At 44.2% G+C, this 15,925-nt stretch overlaps 1 protein-coding gene across 1 annotated transcript; it reads right to left on the bottom strand.

The window, feature by feature from the left end:
* Window positions 1-4,446: 4,446 nt before the first annotated feature.
* Window positions 4,447-10,533, bottom strand: LOC118425159. The gene is made up of 8 exons (XM_035833985.1): window positions 10,409-10,533; window positions 8,906-9,063; window positions 7,279-8,600; window positions 6,840-7,070; window positions 6,483-6,606; window positions 6,141-6,266; window positions 5,633-5,784; window positions 4,447-5,091 (listed from the first exon to the last, which is right to left on the bottom strand). Exons 2-8 carry the CDS (start codon window positions 9,045-9,047, stop codon window positions 4,855-4,857), a joined length of 2,334 nt encoding a protein of 777 aa, XP_035689878.1. The 5' UTR covers window positions 9,048-9,063; window positions 10,409-10,533; the 3' UTR covers window positions 4,447-4,854.
* Window positions 10,534-15,925: the final 5,392 nt, after the last annotated feature.

Here is a 15,925-nt window from a genome sequence, read left to right as displayed (position 1 = left end):
CGTTAAACTTTCTCTTATCGAGGCAAAGAATGAGTTGTCCTAAAGATGTCCTACGACGTTCGACGCGCGGCGCCACCTCCGGAGGTGCCACAATGCGGCGCGCCGCAGCGCGTCATTTTCATTTTTACACGGACAAAAAAGTGTCCTAGGACACGCGCGCGCTTTGAACGTCGTAGGGCATTCTTAGGAAAAGTCGTTTTCTTTTGCCTCGTGTAAACCGGCCCCTTATTAGACTCGTTGCATCGTTGTATTGTCAGGCCGACGGCGAGGCCGATCACTATGGCCAGCACGGCTCCGCTTGCCACCACCCCGATCAACAGGCTGCGGTGCCTCAGCTTCTGAGTTTTCAGTTCCTTATCATCATCCATTCTTTAGATCTGCTGTCTGAAAAGGATGTGTAATATCGTGTAATATTTTCTTTTAAAAGTCCATTCAGAAGACCATAGGAAAAACGATATCGATAGAGCTACATGACCCCACACCTTCGTTGAATGATCTTAACCTTAAAGACTGATGGATCATGTGTGTTTCTCATCAACTATGCAACTAAGGTCCTCATTTGCATAAACCATATTAGTTGATAATCTCCTCCACTCATGTAACAGCTCGTTGACAGCCTAAGCTTAAGAGGCAGGCTGTACAGTTGTACACTAAGAAATTAGTATACTTTTGAAGTTTGTAACTGTCATTCAAAACAAATTGCTTGCCTCGAATTTTCGGTCGACCTTCTTCAGGATTGGTGATTCAATTACTCTGAGCACGTGACGTTAGGGATACGTGACTCGAGTAATGATCATAATGGCCTCGTAATTCGAGATAAGAAATTTGCTTGTGTTGAATGACATTTACAAACTGCAACATGGATCGTACCAACACAGATGAGCTTAACTATGTCGTGTAGGAGAATTTGGTTTCTCCGTGAGTTGTTTGTGTGCTTTCTGAGTTCATCGTGAATATTGAACTAGACCAATCTGGGTAACAACACTTGACAGTGTTTCTATCAGTCCGCTTGGTACAGGGTTGTACACTGCCATGTATCGTAAACAAAGCCATAATGAAATGAACTTGGACAGACTGCACACTGTTCTCCAGCACGGTTTCTATCGAAAGACCTGTGTTCGCAAAGTGTGCGGAATAATTTTTGGTCGAACTGCAAACGTTTGGAAAACATGCTAGGTGCCAGGATGTTTCTCTTTAAATTTTCTTCCTTATTGAAAATGTCCCAAAGTAACCAAACGGCGGGTTGCATGGCTAGGTACCGAGATCAGTTGATCTGTGGAATTTTCTTACTTATTGAAAATTCCTGTCTGGTGTTTTCTATCAACTTGTTGAAAGTCTTCTAAATTACCAAACGGTTGTTTGCATTGCGAGGTGCCGAGATTTGTATCTGTGTATTCCAAAACAATGTTACAATGTGCTTGGTACAGCGTATCATCTCGAAAGCTTCTACAATGTTCAGTGTCACAGTTGTAAGGCGAAGATTATTGACAGTTGGTCTACAATTTTGTCTAAAGACACCGTCGTTCGTTTAACGTCCCGAGACGCGAGTAGCATTTGTGACAGATAAAACGTAACGAGTACACCATCCCCTGAACATTTGGTGATAATATACCAAGCCATTTTGAAATTACGAAGTAGAATTTGGCAATCTTGATTCAGAAAAATGTTTCTGAAGAAACAGAACACTTGCGTCTGGGGTTCGGAGGTCCCCTTTAAGTAATCAGTTGTCTCTTCATAAGTTGTGTTTCTTTGTGTACCTTTGTCGGGTGAAAAGACCGTGTACTGTTGAACCAATAAGGCTTGTTATGGTCAACGATGCCTGTGGACAGCAAAATGGACGTGCGAGGAGTAATCATAAAAGAACGGCAGCGGAGTGTGTCGTTCCCTTGTAGCGCTTTCTCCCCGCAGGTCAGTACGGGTCAGATAGACAGATAGTGGTGAGCACTTAAGAGAGAAAGTATGTTGAGTAGGAGAGTTTGGTTTCTCCGTGATTAGTTTGCGTGAATCCTTTCATGTGTGTGTTCCCATGACCCACCGGATCAAACCCCGTGTAGAGTTATTTCCAATGTTGTGTCGATATGTATTGTGCAGAAGCTAAGCTTTAAACATTTCCACAATGATTTTACCGCAATGTTTTAGAGAATCAACGCTACAGATGCCTCCGTTCCTACAACTACAAGACTTAGGTTAATCAGAGTCGTTTCATACGTCTTTGATTATAAGCCTATCTATTGGCTTTTTGAACCTCGTTTGTAAATGGCATGTTGTTTTTTTTGTTTCTCGATGCCCCTGTCACCATTATGCGCCAGCTGTATCACTCGAAGTCATGTAACGCGGTACATGATGAGCCTAATCGCAGAGTAAACGAAGTCCCTATTTGTAATAAACCTAGGGCGCAGATCACTTACAATTCCCAGAACAAGGGTCCAACGAAGATAAGGAAGTGTGCTGATAATTTTGCAACCTCCTTTTTGTGCGAAAGTCCAATTTTGGATGAACTATGAAGCAAATGTTGACTTTCTGGAATCAAACTACCCTTTGACCACATTTACAGTTCAGTGATACTCTGCAGTTCTAATGTTCCTTATTTGCCAAAATATCCCGAATGTCAGTGAATCATTTTGTATGCAACTGTGCTAACTCCATACTTAATGAGACGAAGGAGCGATGTAAACAACTGGGTTGGACATTCTTAGAACCACTGAAACTTATGCAACAGATCAATATCCATGCCAAGTGCTATATCCAATACAAGAGGATACTCCTATATATATATATCAGTTGAACGGTCCGAGCCAAGCTAGGTCTCTCTTGTTCTCTTCCAGAGTAACTCCGGTTTGGAACAGGCTCGCGGCTCTACCGTACCAAGGATCTGTGAATATCTTCAAATCTAGACTGGCACAAGAATTGATTTATCATCCGGACCTGTACAACTGCACCGTCGCGGTACCTAAATGGGCAGGCATCATTCTTGTGAAAATCAGTGACTTAAGTTGATAACAGAAAAGCCATATGCATGGTGGATAATTGAGCTGCGACCACAAATGTGTTAGTCAACTGTTCTACTTAATTGCCTACTTGTATTCAAGAACAAGATGCAAATGCCTATACGTAAAACGGGTACCCCTCTTTCCCGATGATATGAAAAGGAATTCCTCATTAAACATTTTGACATTCTTTCGGCAAATATCTGGGCGCGGGAGCACAAGAAATGACACACAGAGGTATGAGCACATTTCTAGCTTTTTTGTTACCCGTGTTATTGTCGCAGTTTAAAGCAATGGTGTGGTTGACATAAACAAAACCTCCTAGACATAAACGAGCATGTCTGAATTCCGACATAGCCAGAACTCCATACAAGAATCAAGAAATAGCGAGAACTTACCATGCAACAGGAGCTTTTGAAATGCGTCCGACGGCAAGAAGCACAACCGCCAAAGTGAAGAAGACAGGTGCAAAGTCCTGTTGTCAATACATATTACGTCATACATTACAACGTCACAGAGTACAGAAGTTATCCGCGCCTCCTAACTCAGTAGAAGTAGTTCGGGCACAAAGTAGTGCGGTACAGTTTTTGAAAAAAGCTGTAGATATTCTTCTGTACACGACGGTGACGTGAAAACTGTGCTTAATGATAGAAGAATGCATAACTTTTGAAAATGCTTTGACTAGATTACCAAGCCTTGCATTTGGTGTTGAAGTCAGATTTGGACGTGGAAGTATTTAGAGATGGTGGAAGACTGTTCCATGCGGTAATACCTCTATAAGAGAACTTGCGCTTCCCGCATTCCAAACGTACAAGTGGTAGTTTCAGGGATAGATTCTGACTGTGTCGGGTGGGATAGCTGTGAGAGTCAGAGGTCCTTTGAAAACTATTGATGTATTCAGGAAGTTCATTGTTAACGTTGCTGAAGTGACCACGCCTTGTTGTGAGTTCCCTAACTAACCCCGGTTACACATAGCCGAACCTGGTTGGCGGAAGGTCGGGAAGAGTCTGACAACGCCTATCTTTTAGCACCTAGCATGTCCTAACCATGTCCGAATCAACCCAGAGAGCTTTCTAACCTTCTAACCGAACCATCCTGTAGCCTGGTATCCAGCCGTATTATAGCTCCCGAGTCTCGGGAAAGTGAAAAGTGACATTTGATACTCCAAAGCATTCAAGAGGCTCTGAGCTTCACTCATCATTTGAATACAGCAAAGTTTTGAGACAAGCTATTTGACCCATCTCTATTCTACTGTCATCACAGCATTGTACATGGTCCATGCCGTGCTTGGTAATTATGCATAAAAAACTAGTTAAAAACAAGAATTCGGAGACATCATACCCCCATGAAATGTTCTGATTATGCAAATCTGCATAATCTATGCTTGGTTATGTACACCATGTACACATTAACTAACTTACACAGGTCACAATGTTGACAATCCAATCATTTACTACATGTACTTAGATGAATTAGGACCTTAAGGCTATGTCTTAATAGATTTCACAATGTAGACCCTGCTGATAAGTAAGGCGACATTGAGTATCACTTGTTACTCGCTACATAGGGATAAACATTCTATTGCCACTTCTATTTCTCATTTGGCTGTGGAATAACATATGATTACAACTGTAGCTATGATGTGCACTATTCAACAATGTCAAAATGAAGCATTTCCAGGCTAACAGTCTCCTTGTCAACTTGAATTGTTTAAAAAAAACAAAGAACAGTGCATAGCTACTTTACCTATGCAGATTTTTTGCGTGATCTAAATATAAGATTATATTTTATGGTATATCTGGTACAAAAACCAATCAAATCTTAATTCGGGATTACCTACATGTAAGCACACCGTAAGGATCTCTAATCATTTCATGCCAAAGTTGCACATAGCAAGACATGCCACAATGGTAACCATGGCGATGAGGACAGGGATAAGGATGACATCACCAAGCGCAATGACAGCCCTGGTCCCCTGTGTGACCCTCCCCACTGCACCGCTCAGGGTCATCCCTATCTCCATGACAACGGCCCCGAACTCGTCCCCTTCATCCGCCATGCCCTGTAGGTAGCTCATATGCTGGGCCCAGGGTAGGGCAAAGGTCTGGAAATATACGGAGGAACACTTGTGAGAAACTGTATAACACTTAAATTTAAATTTAGCTGACATACATTAGACAGAAGGTGCAGGAAACGGGACAAAGGGCTAAGTCTAATGATTGATGATGTACTGTCTTATCGATGTGGTTAGAAGACTGACAGCTAAGATGTCTGAGGACAGTACATGGTGTATTGCCTGTCTTACACTAAAGGAGCCATGATCTTAAACAGCAAACTTATTTTTCATCAGACCAGAACCTGTAAATTTACTGTATTTTTTTATGAACTACAATTGACTTTATAAATTATTGTTATTGTTGCAATCAGCAGTATCACCGGTACCAGCATACAGTTGCCATATAAGGACAATTTGTGAAAATTAACTTTATACATTAATGCTATATGCACCTGTTCAGATTCATTTTCTACAATCTTCCACAAATTTCAACGCGCCAACCAGTTCTACATACATGGAGCCGGTGCTTATAAGAATTTACTGTATGTTCAAGGAGAAGTAAGAAAGATAAGAATCTAAAATGGTTCACCTTGACGATGTCTGTAGCCGTGTCAGACCGCTGCATGAGCCAGACGATGGGGCTGGCCAGGGTGTGGTACCCTTCCATCACGTGTGGGGACTCGGCAGCCAGCTGGCGACCAAAGGCGGCATCAGCCAGGTACGTCTGCGCATCCAGGTGGCCTGTGGGGGCAAGGACGATGTTTTGCGTCTTATCTTGTCTGAACTGTACTTCATTTAGTGTATCATTAGGGCTGCATTCAATATTTCAGATGATGACCGTTAAACACGTAGTACTGTTTCTGAGGTCCCAGGCGCTAAACCTCTGCACGTAAAAGAACACATGTACAATCATCAAGAAGAATAACCTAAGACCTTTAAAAACCATGCTTTAAGTTTGAAGAAAGAAGAAGACGAATTGCATTTGACTGCTTTTTATGAAAATTCATTTTTTCGAGAAGATGAAGCTAAAACCAACTTAGTTTCATACAACAACAAAAAATTGTTGAGATCCATTGAAAACCATTTTTCATCCTTACCTTGGACAAAAAGTTCAGTGCAGATAACAGTAGCTGCTACAGCGTCACCAATACCCTCTCCAATGGCGTTACCACAGGTGCCTCCAATGCCGAATGCGCAGGGCTCCGCACATGCAGCTGCACTGTCTGTGTAGAACAAGTTTGTTTTTCATAAGTACAAATAGTTGCTTTTGGGCCATTGTTTCCTGGTCTCAAGAAAGTAGTCCCCATCAAAAAGACTGGGACAAAAAGGCAATCAATGGACATGTGAAATTGTCGTACACAATCGGAATATGATGTTTGTTTAAGTCGACTGATGATTTAGACAGCAACTCTTCATTGTCATCGAGGTTTCTGTCTTACCCAATATGCTGGACTCGAACAGAACCCGGGTACCGAAGCAAACAGCACACCCGGCAACCTCCCCGATACATTCTCCAATAGCTCCGATGGTGCCTGTAGACAACAGTAGGCGGCGGCGGCCACCCTGAAAAAAAAGTAAGGCAACAGAGAACAAGATTTAATCTGTGTATTTAACGCAATGTATTTATCTCATGAATTTACCTGAACCGCAGAGACTCCATGTCTCTGCAGTCAGGAGCTGGAAGGCTGGCGGCCCACTGACGCTCCTCCGACGATCTTGGCCTCTATGTATCTGTCGATCTTATTCTTGAAAGAATCATTACGCGGATATTTTGACAGTTGAAGGTGTCCTGTTACCTGATCAGTAACGGGATAGGTGACGGTTTCCACACAGGCCATGTTGTCTCTAGGGTTGGTGCTTGGCGGGCAGAGGACGTCCAACACCACGGGCCCTTCCGGCTTGTCACAGCTCATCTGTAGACTGTAGCCGTAGGCAGTAGAAACTATGAACATCTCCGGGAATGTGGCGTCTGTGAAGTCGTGTTCTACCTGCATGTATGTTGCTGGATCCGTAGCAGTGATGAAAAACTGGAAATTAACATAACAGGATAGCATCAATCACACGGAAGTAGCCCTGAGACTCTTTGGCAATTGATGATGTAAAGTGAAAGACGTCAGAAAGTACAACATCAAATTGTGTCATGTAACATTTCTTTGGATAAATCTACCGCAGTCCACTACTGGCTGACAGCTTGCACACTATTAAACCTTGCAAAAAAAGATGTAAGTATAGTACCTTCGCGTTGTGACAGTCGTTTCCAGCCTTTGCTTTCAATGCCATGACATCAGACCTGTTAAAGATCGAGGCAGACGACATGGCAGTGGACATCACAGCGGACATGGACATCATGTCAGATACCGCTACCTCCGGTTCACTTCTCCTGCCGCCTTGCTGGTCAGACCCGTCGTCGTGAGATACCTGCGACAGTCCGTCCAGAATCCAGGACCCTGTCATGGCGACGGTAACCTTGCCGATGTCTGGAATCTGTGGAGCGACGAACGAGTGCAGGAAATCTCCGAACGCGCGTCCCATCTGGGAGTCGATCGCCAGTCTGCCGGACAGTCCGTTCTGCCATTCTGCCTCGCGGGTAAGGTGTGCAAGAACCACCTGAGCATCGGTGGTTTGCATTATCTGACACGTGTCGTAGATCAGGTTGACGGCGTCATAGGCCAGCGGAGCAAACATTGGAGGCGAGCGTTTCAGGCGATCAGCAAGCTTCTGCATCTTGCGCATCCTCCGTTTGCTGTGGAGCTCCTCCCCAGCGTAGGCCAGTCCGTACAGGCTTACCATTTGTGCAGACTGCTTTGCGTCATCAGAACTCAGAATGTCCTCTCGGAGAGCCAAGGAGTCCCCGGTGTACCACATGCGGCCCAACAGGGTGCTGTCACCATTGGCTGCTTCCAGGATAACCTGGGCTTCTGAATACGACACAAGGAGGACGACTGCATCTGGGTTGTCCCTGAGGGCGTCGCGAAGTTGTTCAGTCAGCCTCCCCGCTTCTTCCTTGTTAGTGATTGTCCCCGGAGCGTAGCTGATACTGGTAGTGACTGCAATGTCGTCCATCATATCGTCTGCCAGGTCGCGAATCCTCTGCACCAGGCCCGTAGAGTAAATGTCCTCGATGTGTACCGGGATGACGACGGAAACGCTGTTACTTTGCATTTTGAGGTACAAGGCCAGAGCAAGAGCATGGTCGCCCATGCTGAGGCGTATGGCGTTCGTTGCGTTGGCAAGTCGTTCGGATGTTGCTCGTGGAGAGATGAAGACCGCGTCCGGTGCGTTCACCATCGCCCACTCCGCCACATGGACCGCATGGCTGCTGGTGTCGGGACCCACGAACAGACGCACGTCCTGCTGGCTGTACAGGCGGCGGAAAGTTTGCAGAGCCCCGTCTGGAGATCCATCGTAGTCCCCGGTGTGGACCTGGATGTCCGCAGCTGACGGTACCTTCTCCCGATGGACACGGATGTCATCCACGGCCATCATCGCCGCTTCCCTCATACCATCAGCTGACTCGTCGTTGGTCGGAAACAGCAGACCGACGTGGACAATTTCCTCTGTTATTGTAAATGATATAAGACACGTAGTTATTTTAGTGGCAGAATAGTAATTTTGATGCCGAATCATTTCTCAAATTTGTTACCGTTAAACGTCCCTTTATGCTAAAACGATCGGTGAATTAGTTTTAATGTGTAGCGTATTAAAAAGAGATGTAATCTCAAAAGAAAAGTATTCTATTGAAACTATTTTAAGATAAAGAAAATATGTTTTATTGTAATAGGCAACAAATCTCAGAATTCCCATTGAAGATTGCTGTTTTATCTCACAGCAATTGAATGCTTTCTTAAAAGTGCTATCTTACGTTTGCGCTCGTTGCATCGTTGTATTGTCAAGCCGACGGCGAGGCCGATCACTATGGCCAGCACGACTCCGCTTGCCACCACCCCGATCAACAGGCTGCGGTACTTGAACCTCAGGTTCCTCGTTTCCTTATAGTCTGCCATTCTTTAGATCCGTAGTCTAGAAAGAATGTGTGATTTTAGAATATTGAGTATAGTTTCCATTGGTAGGCCTATTAACAATGAGTTTTTTTTTCAAATATGAAAATAAATGATTAAGTATCACAACCTTATCCTTCAGCTTAAGATGTTCACATTTGCGACGGATGTACATTGTGTTCTGTTTTAGATTTTATCACATATAACGCAAACGGCAGGACAAAATTGTATAAAGTTCCCAAAAGAGGCTGAATAGTTTCCCTAGGAAGTTAGCGAATATTCAATAAGAGGAAGTGAAACTGGTCAAGTTCCAGAGTTCTTTTTTGGCACACAGGAGTGCGTGACTAAGAAGATGAGATGTTGACCTCACCCGGAAACAAAGGACGTAAATCAACTTTCGCTAATCTCGGTAATCTTTAGGTAATCTTGGGGTCAAAATCGTGACGGTTTCTGACTCTGCGAAGGATCTGACCACACAGCTGTAAATCAGATATAACGTGTAAAGTATGTATCAACGTCAAGCCATTCCACTGCAGGCGACGTCCTTGTACTTGTAAATCAAACAATAACGTTAGTGAAAGAGAAAAAAACATGGACAGTTTACGGCTAGAGGTGTGCGGGTCAAGTTTATGTTGTTGTTTTTTCGTCTGCGCTTGTTAAACTGGAGTCCTTTCTTTCAAATTAAGATACAAAACATTTCGACAGCGCTTTGGTAAATCGAATAAGACCAACACAGCTCTTATCACAGTTCACAGTCTCCTTCCTAATCCGTGTTTTTCTTGCTTGTTGTCTACTGATGTGAGTTCTGGAGGACATTGATCGAAGGCTAATATTCACTTTGTATACGTAATTTTCCCGAAAGTGCCGTAATCATGAATATGATACGATGGAAGAACTTTATTGCACGGCAATTGTACATGGTACAAAGTATGGCAACAACTATTACATAAAGTACAAAATAGAGGTATAGTTAACATAACAATAAGGGCTAACATGCATAATTCATTCATATAGTATCATAGTGAAGTAGGCTAATCATTAGCTTCAGTATTCTTTCTAATAGCAAAGCAGTCTTTGATGTATTTGCCTATTTTTGCATTATTGGAGTTCTGACATCTAAATAAATGTGCAAATCTGTCTGTAGCGTCAAGTCTTTTGAAATATGTTGTACTTGCTTCGAGAAACGTGAATAATTCATTGCGTAAACTAGCGTATCTAGATTATTCCGTTATAAAATGAAATTCATCTTCAATATGAGAGACGAAACTTAACATTCAAATAGGTGAAGTAGACACGGAATCCTGAGTTCCGATAGAGCTAACATTAACAGAACTCATTCAAGTATCAAGACAAAAACGACGACTTACCTACTATGCAACAGGAGCTATAGAAATGCGTCCGACGCGCGTGAAGCACAAGTGCCGAAGTGAAGAGGACACGGACAACCGAGAAATTTAACGGCAAGGTCATGCAGAATTCACATGTCAGTGACACACAGCTAGTAGATCACAAGACGTACAGACGACAGGATATTACGGCCAGAGAGAGTCGTGTTAAAGCAGGGCATGAGTTCCTCAATTTGAGGAAATGTTACTGTGCCAAAACTATTCTGGCCCTTGAATGTGAAAGTCGAGGTTGACAGGCGCGTTACACTCCCATTTGCCAGGCCGGATGAGTGACTTGCAGATGATATCAATGACAGAAAGTCAGTGATGCGACATTGGAAGTGTTAATACATATCGTCGAGATGTCATTTTTCTGTATGAATGATCACCTGACTTAGGATATGCCATTATGACATTTGTTTGACTAGGAATATACCATTATGGAATTTTTCGGACTAGGAATATGCCATTTGTCTGGTTTGGAATATGCCATTATACCATTTTCAATTTGTCGGTCTAGTAATTTGCCCCTATATCATTTGTCAGACTAGCATTATATCATAATTGGGGTGTTTGGTCTCTAAGTCCTATGTTAGCTTATCAGGAACTCAGCCAAACCAGTCGATTACTATTTGTGAGCCGTGTTTATTCAACCTATGCTAAACTCAAGTAACATATAATTCAATGTGCTCCAATAGGACTACAGCAAGTTACGGTTATAGGATACAGGTCTAGGGATAGGATAATGATACAGAGATCCAAGGAGGTTCTAAGTGTATTTACAGAGAGAGTTGGTATAACTAACTAGTACACAATCCAACAGAGGGACGAGCCCTCAAAGTGAACCTACCTCAGTCCAGAGGGGCGCCCGATTCACTAAATCTCTTCATACCATCTCTAACTCCGCCCATCACAGGTAAGCTGGTTGGATGCTCTCACCATCACAACCAAATAAGGAATACCTAACATGCTAATTATGCTCCGCCCATATGGCCTAGACAGTCATGACCTAATTACCTCATATGTCAAAGGTCATGGCCGTTACACTACCTCCCCCTCACCGAACATTTGTCCTCAAATGTAAGATACCACAACATTACAACAGAGGTGTAACAAAAATGCAACAGGTTGATATAAAACAACAAAAGTTGGAACATCAGTCATATATCATTATCTAGCTCTCTGTGACCGATTAGACTGCTCTCACCAGTCGTTGGTCACTCACATCGCGCATATTGCCAATACAATACAAAAGTTCAACATAATACAGATATACACACTAGTATACATAAGCAATACACAAGCAATAATCATGTGAAACAGCATTGGTTAATTTCTATACTGTGTCTGAAAAGTGTGCTTCGCAATAGACAAAACTCCAACGGTTGCGACGGTGACAGGTGCATAACAGACGACAAAGCAGCCAGACACACCAGAAGCAGAGAGAACATGCAGAATCCCATGAATACTGCCTGGTCAATCACTTAAACTAATGTCTTTTATTACTCAAATAAACACCTAAATAGCCTTAATGCATACTCACAGGTATGGGGAGAGATTTGCTGCTAATCACCTTTGAGATTAGATACCCAAATCCCCATCCAATTCCTTGAGAGGTGGACACGCAGCACGCAGACGACACCAGCAGGAGACTTGAGCTCACTTGCATGGCTACGGCGTGATAATAGAAAACGTGTATACCTACCAATCCTCTCATCTCAGCTCCGGAGTTCCATCCGTACTTAACACTAAAAAAAATCTTCATATGACCTTAACTTCCGGGGGACCTAGCCACGGTGATTTACAGGTGAAACAGGAACCAACACAATCTACAACAACCAATGCACCAGCACACCCAGCCGAATGATTTGCACCATCAGAACCGCAAGACACAAAGTGGTCTGTCTTTGCTCAACACAACTAAACAATAACACACTATGTTAAGTCTATATAATCCTAGTCAGAATCCAAAGCGAAGTCCTCCATGCACATCGGTCTGCGGCGGTGTAGTCGCGGTCGGGACGTCAGCAGCATAGCTCGTCGGTGGCCTCTCGTCTTTCTCGGTGTCGGAATCGTCGGGACACGTCGGGTAGTCACAGGAGATGTCCTGGTCCAGGTTAGCTGGCCGTCTCTGCCTCGGCTGACCAGGAGCCTTCAAGACGGTCGCCTCGCCCTGGTCATTCTCCTCAACAGATTGCTGGTCGGAACCTGAAACAGACTCAGAACAGGTGCCCTGGGAAAACTCCTCCCCAGACGTAACTGAGTACCGGACTCTCTGAAAAGGAATGTTCTTGACGCCGGTTACGGCGACCCGGCCGACGGGGTCGGTCGTTCCACTGGTTGTAATCCGGGTCATCCTGGGTGGGAGAGAAGGGTACCATGGTCTCAAAACTCACACATACAAGCCAATTTTGGAAAGGCAACAAAGTTGTCGTAAGTTGGGTCATACGGAAGCGTTTTGTCGGCCATGGTTTGGAAAAATGTGCCAAAATGGCAATCCGAGACCCAACTTGTGCCAAACAGAGTAACACTTTTCGGTGGACTTTGGGAGAAAAACAACAGAAAAATTCAAAAGGTGCCTAAACCAACAGATTTTGGAAAGGGACAATAGGATCAGACCTCTCAAATTTGAATGCAAATTCGGGACCACTGCAAAAACAACAGTTGACAAATCTTTCAAAATTCTCACCAAATAGCACCAAAGCAGCTATTTCACAGGTTGGGCAATTTTTGCCCGAGTCACAAAGGGTAGGGCATTTCATTCTGTGCAAATCAGTTGAACAGCAGAAGTATAGACATACGTCGTGTGGCATCATTTATTCCGAGCGATTCGTCATTTGTAAGTTGTCAGTTGCACAGCAGAAGACATACGTCGTGTGGCATAATTTTTGCCGAGCGATTCGTCAATTGTAAGTTGTCAGTTGCACAGCAGAATCACAGACATACGTGGGTTCGCTTAAAAGGCTGGGCTGTCTACCAGGCCAGGCTACCTGGCCTGTCTACCTGGCCTGGCTATCACGTCAGGCTACTCAGATCCCCCCATTCATAGCCCAATCATATGGCATTCTGCCAAAATAGCTGATTGACAGGCATAGTAATTGCTAATCTTTAACCCTGCAAGTGACCTGAGGTTAACCTGTCCACCACTGGCTGGACCCTTCGGGAATGTGTCTGGTAGTGGTAGGCCTTCCTTGCAGCATGTCAGGAACACATTCAAGTACTGTACCTGAGTACTGTGTTGAGTAAATGCTTTAGGGTTTAGACCTAGAAAACAGAGGTCCTGGGTTCAAATCCTTTGGCACAAAATCTGTGCTGTACAGTACTTTCCCCACTCCAAATTGTACAAGGGGGTTGGAGTGATTATTGGCAGTGGAATGAGAGGATTGGGCTCTGTCCTGGACACAAAAAATTGTACATTGGATAACAATCCACAGCCTCAAAAAGGCTATGTGACTACCGAGATTGTGTATGTCAACATGGCATACTAGCATAGAGAACAAGGAGATACATGTAATTATACCCCCCCCCCCTGGGTCAGTACATTTAGCTTTACAGTGATTTATGCTCTTCCTTCTTGTTGCACGAGCTGAGATGGTTTCTGTTCTAGAAGATAGATATTCGATAAAGAAACAAATTTCTGTTGCTGGCAAGCCCGTTCTTACACACACACACACACACACACACACATACATACATGTACACACACACATTTACACACACACAAACATACACAAACAGTCAGTACTGGTACTTGTGTTCCTAACGCTGCAAGGAAGTCCTACCAGACACATTCCCGAAGGGCCCAGCCAGAGGTGGACAGGCCAACCTCAGGTCACTTGCAGTGACGGGAGATTAGCAATTACTATGCCTGTCAATCAGCTGAATGCCATATGATGGGGCTATGAATGGGGGGATCTGAGTAGCCTGACGTGATAGCCAGGCCAGGTAGACAGGCCAGGTAGCCTGGCCTGGTAGACAGCCCAGCCTTTTAAGCGAACCCGACATACGTCGTGGGGCTTTCTTGGTTTTCTCGCGTGCCTGGACTGGGCAACTCACGTGCAACGTCGCACCGTCAGGTCATATTCCAATTTCGTGGTCGTCAAATCGGGCGTTTGCTCATTTGCATTTTCGTGACGAGACAAATGCGACCGTAACCCGGTTAGGTTGCCGTAACCCGGTTACCGGACTTATGGCTATAGACTTTATGAACGGCCAAGGACGTTGATGTAACGTCCTTGGAACGGCCGTGACGACGTTAGGCCAAAGTGCACTGCACATAAACAACAACAAAAGGTACAGAATTCTGATATTAGTTCCAACGATATATCTTTACTATCACTAAATGTCCGTGGACTGCTTGAAAAAAACAAAAGAAGGTCATTGTTAACGGGAGGGGGCCATACTTCGACAGGGGTCCAAATTTCGACAGGTTTTAAAAATCATTGTTGCGGAGAAATGCATAGATGCCTGCACATGAGAAGTACACTAGCTGTAGACTAAACCTTGTTGTAAATAACTACAAAGACGGGGTATGTGTCGAAGTTAGCAAGTCCCACAGATAACGATTGACTTGAAAACTTGCTCAAGTTTGACGCCTTCCGTGCAAGTTGACGAGCGAACGTATCGAGACCATGGCCGGAAACTCTTGAATTATTCTTCGCAAAATACGACATGTGAAAAAATACCACCACACATAGAAATGATGTTAATTATCTGCTCTCTCACACTACATGCCGGATTGAATGAGGCGGAGAAGGAATGGGCTTGGTAGAGTTTTAATGCATTGTGCAATCAAACATTGAGAACCACGTGGTGGGTGGGCGGGTGAAACATTTACGCTACAGTAAGATTTGCTGATGACGTGACGAGCGCATCCTGACGCGACTGGCCTCCCTGGCGGGGGCTGCTGGTTGTGTCACGTGAGGTCAGCGTTCGAGGCGCTAATTAACTAATGTGATCTGCGCATACGCTCACATATTTCCAATTATCTGCTCTCTCACACTACATGCCGGATTGAATGAGGCGGAGAAGGAATGGGCTTGGTAGAGTTTTAATGCATTGTGCAATCAAACATTGAGAACCACCAGGACCAAGCCCGTAGGGAGGAGGAGTGAGGTGTTTGGAGTGGAGAGAGCAGAGGCGTGGAGGGAGCGCAAGGCAGACGGCTAACAAAGTGTAGAGGCGAGAATCAAGTTTCAATCGTACTCGAAAAATTAACTCAACTAGCTAGTACTCGAAATATTAACTCAACTAGCTAGTAATTAGCAAGAACAGGGCACGCATGTACTAGGTGAACTAGACAAGTCCGAGGCATACATACCTATAGGCTACTAGATAAGAAAAGAAGGCGTACCTATCGGCTAAAACGACAAGGACGGGGTGCACCTTAACGCTTAACATATAACAGTCAGTTGCAAATAACTTGGGATGTTCTGCTATACTGGCAGAGGCACATAGTGAGGGTAATAGGTGAAACGAACTATCAAGTGACCGCAACGC

The sequence above is a fragment of the Branchiostoma floridae genome, chromosome 10 (genome assembly GCF_000003815.2).
Source record: "Branchiostoma floridae strain S238N-H82 chromosome 10, Bfl_VNyyK, whole genome shotgun sequence".
Classification (NCBI taxonomy): Eukaryota; Metazoa; Chordata; class Leptocardii; order Amphioxiformes; family Branchiostomatidae; genus Branchiostoma; species Branchiostoma floridae.
Note: the sequence above shows the minus strand (reverse complement) of the source record. Positions and strands in the feature narration are given on the sequence as shown.